We start from the raw sequence: 5,779 nt of genomic DNA on the forward strand, positions 1-5,779 counted from the left end.
CATTTGTGGAAAATAATCGCTTCTAATTTAAAAACTATTATAGCCTCGACACTTTTGTATTAGGATTTTCGTCTGGAAATGTTCTAAGGAATCTGTCATTAAGAGGACCTCCGGTGGTTTTAGTACACCCTGTATAATCTGATAATAAATATGATTGGCGCTATATCGATCCTATTTTGTGATACATTCAAGTGTAATAGCATTGGATCCGGAAAATTTTTCTGTGGGTGCATCTTTATTGATTCTCGCAAGCAATCCAGTGGGAAAAATAGTACCGTGTGCCGTTGGTTTTAATGTTACACGGCTGCACGTGTATTTTTTCGAACATCGTGAAACTCGGCGTCAAAGACAGGCTTTGCAATCCTCTTTTTTTATCCGTTTTGAATTGTTGTCGGCAGAATGTCAGTAGGAGTATGAGAAAATCCGCTAATGGAATGTGATAGCAGAAATCTAGCAGAATCTACCGTTTCGTAACCACTTTAATAGTGTATTCCATTTAGTTTGTTACGAAATGACAGATTTCGCTCGGTTTCTGTTGGCAATCAGATTTTGTCAACAGGTTCTGCAAATAGTATACGAACTCAATGCAAATTTGATACCAATCTGCAGCAGTATTCTATTCGAGTCTGCTAACAAGCTGCTAACATTTTGCCCAGCGGCAAAGGCGGATGACATGTTAATAGAACTTTAATTTTATTCGATTTTATTCCCCTAAATTTCAGTTAACGATAATACGTATGTTGAGTTTGCACCATTGTAAATTATAACTGAATCGTTTGAGGAACATAGGAAGGAATAAAATGTGCAGAGGAGTCCTCTATTATCAGATAGGATTTCAATGTGAGATGAAGGTTTGTAATGTCCAAATTTAATCACAAATTTTTTTTCGCAACGAATACACGATCTAACAATCAATTTTCTACACTGATGAAAAATATCTCAATCCCAAAAAATATTATTTTACTCAAGAAAATTATTTATTAGGTAGCTCCTAATAGCTTATTGACTTAAATTTAAAAAATAATAAATAAATTGAAACACATTGCTTTCATTTAAGTATTTATTGAATATCAAAGAGTAGATAATTTTAAATTTAAAACATTTTATTTTAATTCTGTAAAATGTTTACTAAGATGTAATTTTTACAGCGAAGAAAATTGAATTTCTTATTTAACAAAAACAATTATTTCATTTAATAAGCAGTACTCTATATCTCACGAAATATGTATTTAAATGTAGGAAGTGTAATGATTTAAATTAATTTACTTAATGTAATACATAGATTTACTTATTTTATTTAAATAGAATAAATATTTATTTCCATAAAAAAATAATTTTAAGTAAATTAATTTACTTAGTTTAAACAAGTTTTTTTGTCAATGTACTAAACAGAAATTTCACTCCAGAGACAATACATTCATAGTGGAACAGCAGAAAGTCCGCTGTCTTATAATAAGGGACTTTCCTCTCTAAATACACTTATTGGTAGCTCCATGTTTTAAATTTAAAAATTTTATTAAAAAGATTATTTTTTTTACGGTGATCTTTAATAACGAGACGCACGAAGTTTCTCACGATTGTGCCAACGTAATTCTTATCGATGTGACTTATCGCAGGCTGCGAATGGGTTAATTAACGCTTCGTTCAGGATACGGTTAATCAGACGCATGAGAGATGAATGGGAAATCTGGTACGAAGGCCAAAGCTACGCAATTAAAACTATAACACGCGTGTATACTTTAATATTTGAAATTATCGTCCCGATGCATCTTTCATCGCGTACACGAGGACGCCGAATCTATTAAAAACTTCCTAGGGAATATTTTATTATGTAGTTGAACCTTTCTTCTTATCTCTTTGTCTCCGCGGTATCGCATTGTACAACTCGTCTGCGTTTCAAATGCGGAAAGTATAACGTTATAGCGAGTACGAGTGAATAGAAACGTTTAAACCGCAGACTTCTATATACTACTAGATTGTTACCTTCCAGCCGAAAGGTGAGGCAAGAGTTCCGCCATGCCTTGATAGGTAAATAAAGCAGTATGTGTGCATCGACATGGCGGAACTCTCGCCTTACTTTTCAGCTCGAAGGTAGCAGTCTAGGGCCGGTATTCATAGTCAGAGTTTACGTTCAACACCCAAAAAAAAATGTTCTATTCATAAGCGGGAAATCCTTTAAGCATTTCCTTTAAGCAAAAAATCTTATATGAAGCATTTCTCACTTACTTTAACACATATCATCTATAAAAGAGTAGACTCATAAGTTAGAATTAAGATTAATTTCCTGTATAGACAATTCCATTACATTAATACGACTAGCCTCTTGAAATAAGAGGAGATACGCAAGATATTCGCGGACACGCGAGTCGCAGCACGTGCGCCAGCTTCTGAGTAGTTCACCGACCGCCGCTAGGCCGCGCATGGTGGCGGCCAAAGACTCGGAAGCAAAATTCAGTCTCGTAGGGTATAAAAGGAGGCCCGCGAGAGTGAATTCTGGTCAATTCTGATCCGAGTTTTTGACCATCACTATACGCGGCCTAGCGGCGGTTGCTGGTGAATACTCAGAAGCTGGCGCCCGCGCGCGTGTCGCGTAGTGCCGGATTGCCAATTTGTGCCGGATCGCGCGTTGCAACTGCCACAAAAAGATTCCTCTAGCAATTAAGAGGATACTCGTTTTAAAAGAAATATATAAATACTAAAAATAAGAATATTTGCATATTAGAAGAAGAAAAGATTCCTCTAGCATTAAGAGGATTACGAGTTAAACTTTCATGCCTCAGTGTAATAGGATTTTCCTCTACATTTTAGACTATCTTCTTGAGGCCGTATTTAATAGTAAAATCCTCTAACATCAAGAGGGAACCACTCAAAAATAGAATACTTTTCTTTCAGTGAAGACCGGCTTGGATTTATCTAATGATGTTGTATGGAACATTTTATTGGCCACAGAGTATATAAAGATTATAAATCAATGTGAAACGTAAAAGCCATTTAGGACCTGGCACAGGTGGAGGTGGCCGATTAAATTACTAAGTGAATTTTAATTGGCCAGCTCCACCTGTGCCAGGTCCTAAATGACTTTTACGTTTCAAATTGATTTATATCTTAAAGGACCTAGTTAAAATTTAATTGTTTATATAAAGATAAGAACTGACTATGGCCGGTATTCATAGTCCGTTCTTATATTTAACATCATCTTAAGTATACTCTTAAGGGGATGCTGGAGTGATTGTGCACTTTCGCACTTTTGCACTTAAAACTGTCTGTTTCGTGGAAAGATTTGTGTAATACACAAATTAAATGGCACGTGTACAGATGATCGAAAGCAGCTTGCTATTCCGGCTAAATTAAAGAACAATATGACATGACTGAAACTAATAGCGTTTTCGATTTTCTGACTCGACCCGACCCCGAGTCAGGAAAGTTTGATCAAAAGCAAGATTTGAACCACAATTTCTACAAAAATCTTACTCTTGATCAAACTTTTCTGACTCGGAGTCGGGTCGAGTCGGCAAATCGAAAACGCTATAAGTTTGTAAGTCTAATAAGAAATAATAGTGAGCAACACACACATACAGTACATGTGGTATGTGTGTTGCTCAAAATGGACTATGAATACCGGCCTAGTAGAAATCTGTGATTTAAACGGCGGGCAGCCGCGTGAAGGTAGCCGCGCCGCAACGTGGGTCCCGTTCGGTCCGCACCTGGCGCGCCGGTCGCGCATAGCGGTTGTTCAAAGGCGCGGTTGCGCGCGCCGCGTCACAGTCGTCGCGGAGCGAGGCGCGCGCGCGGTGAACGTGACTCTCTCGGTTCTCTCGGAGCAGCCGGAGGAGCGCGGCGGAGTCGGAGTCCGGGCGGACGAGCGAGCGTGGCGGTTGGCCAGTGCGCGAGGCACGACCGCGTGATGCGAACGTTTCTTCGTAGCGCGCCGCGCGTCGTCGCCCGAGCGTCGTCGTAGTCGTCGTCGAGTATCCGCGCCGAGAATCGAGACGAGTGCCACGGCCAGGCGGCAGCGAGTCGGCGAGCGAGCGGCTGCGGGAAATCGCAAAATGTGGAGCCCGACGCACGTTCAGGTGACAGGTAAGCGCGAGCGGCGATGTCGCGACGACGGAAACGTCGTAACGGCGCTCCCCTCCCCCCCCACCCCCCTCCCTCGTCGTTGTCTCTCTCCTCCCCCTCCCGCTCTCCTCGCCACGCTTTTCGACAGGTGGTCGGACGCTCGGACGCGGCGCGGAGGAATGCGTGCTCCGTAACTCGGATTGTTATGCACGGCGAGTATGGACGCGTGTATATATGTATATTACGAGGTTACGTGTGTCTCGCGTTCGCGGAAAACTAGGCGAGCGAGACCCCGAGCAGGCCGCAGCCTCGTCGCCGCCGCCGCCGCCGCTCAGGAACGTATCCGTCGCCGTCCGAGCCCGCGAGCGTCCCGTCGTTGAGACGTAGAAACCGCGCGACGCCGAACGTTGGCCTCGTACGCGTCATCCGCCGGATATCTGGACGCATTCCAAGACGAGAAGGGGTCGAAAGGGACCGCGAGATAAGAATAGGACGTGCGGGAGCTCGGTGAATTCTCGCGGTGAAACGCTCTTTCTCTCGCGTGCAAGACCTTATCTACAATGCACTTTGCGAAACATTTCGTTTTGCCAATAAATACGTTTACGAAATTCGCGCAAGTTGTTCAATTGCACGCTGTACAAATGTTGCGTCGTTGATAAATACATTTTTCAAGCGTTTTCATTTGCACATACAAAATAGGATGTTCCTAGACGCAAAGAGTGGATTAGGTTTCAGGGGATGCTCTGGAGTGATTGTGCACTTTTGGCACCTTTTGCTCCTAGAACTGTCAATTCGTAAAAACATTTGTGTAATATATAAATTATGTATATTACATATTATGTGGCTTTTGTGTACGAACCGACGTCCAATCGACATCGACACTGGCAAATAGACGTCGACCACCGAGTCATTTCTCGCTGGGCGTAGGTTCTTTAAGGATACTTTTCAAGGGGAAGAATTTAAATTTTAATCCGAAACATATTTTCCATTATTATTTACTTGTTCCCATCCCGCAATAAATCTTATCATCTTCAATTCTCCGACGACGAGAGTCTTTCGGAGCGCCAAAGAATGAATCACGCTTTCTCTTATACCGCGTTATTTATGGGAAAACTCAACGGATTCCTCGTTGGAAAAGATCCCTTCTTATCCCTCCTGAAATTCCAATCTTATCGGTAACGCGAACGATATCGCGGTTTAGCATCGCTCGCGGGATGCGTCATGAGGAAGGTTCATATCGCTCGTTATCGAGGAAGACGCGAGGCGCGAGAGCCGTCCCGCCGATGTGTCACGCGTTGCACCGCGGTGCACGCGAAAATCTCAAGACCGTCCGAGAACGCGTCGCTCGCAAAACAATTCGTTCTCTCTTCCTCATTTGCATCGCAACGCGCCCACGATCGAGCGCGTTAGATCTCTCGTTCAAGAGAGACGACCTCCTCCAACTTGGCCAGTTGCATTTGTTTTGCTCGCACGAAAGAAAGAGTTACACAATCGCATCGCGGAATCTTACTTTGTATTCGTCACGCGCCGGATATCTGGACACTTTCCAAGGATATAATTACACCGGCGTTGAGAAGGAAATCCTAGAAAGAGATTATGTGAATGAATTTCCAGGTCCTGCGCGCCTTTTCTTTTGGGACAAATCAAATAGCGGAAAATAGAAGATATTAATTACATTACTGAAATTTAAATACGAATACTTAATAAATAAACAGATACA

The 5,779-nt window shown here is 42.3% G+C and overlaps 1 protein-coding gene across 1 annotated transcript in view; it reads left to right on the plus strand.

Moving 5' to 3' along the window:
- The first annotated feature begins 3,762 nt into the window (after window positions 1–3,762).
- LOC105568893 (rab11 family-interacting protein 2) overlaps window positions 3,763–5,779 on the plus strand; it is a 13,712-nt gene continuing 11,695 nt past the window's right edge. Inside the window, exon 1 of the mRNA XM_012024911.1 lies at window positions 3,763–4,080. Coding sequence (XP_011880301.1) covers window positions 4,050–4,080 — 31 coding nt within the window. The 5' untranslated portion in view covers window positions 3,763–4,049. The remainder of the gene's footprint in view (window positions 4,081–5,779) is intronic.

This window comes from Vollenhovia emeryi, unplaced genomic scaffold (genome assembly GCF_000949405.1).
Source record: "Vollenhovia emeryi isolate VEMERY1.0 unplaced genomic scaffold, V.emery_V1.0 DF939127.1, whole genome shotgun sequence".
Taxonomy (NCBI): Eukaryota; Metazoa; Arthropoda; class Insecta; order Hymenoptera; family Formicidae; genus Vollenhovia; species Vollenhovia emeryi.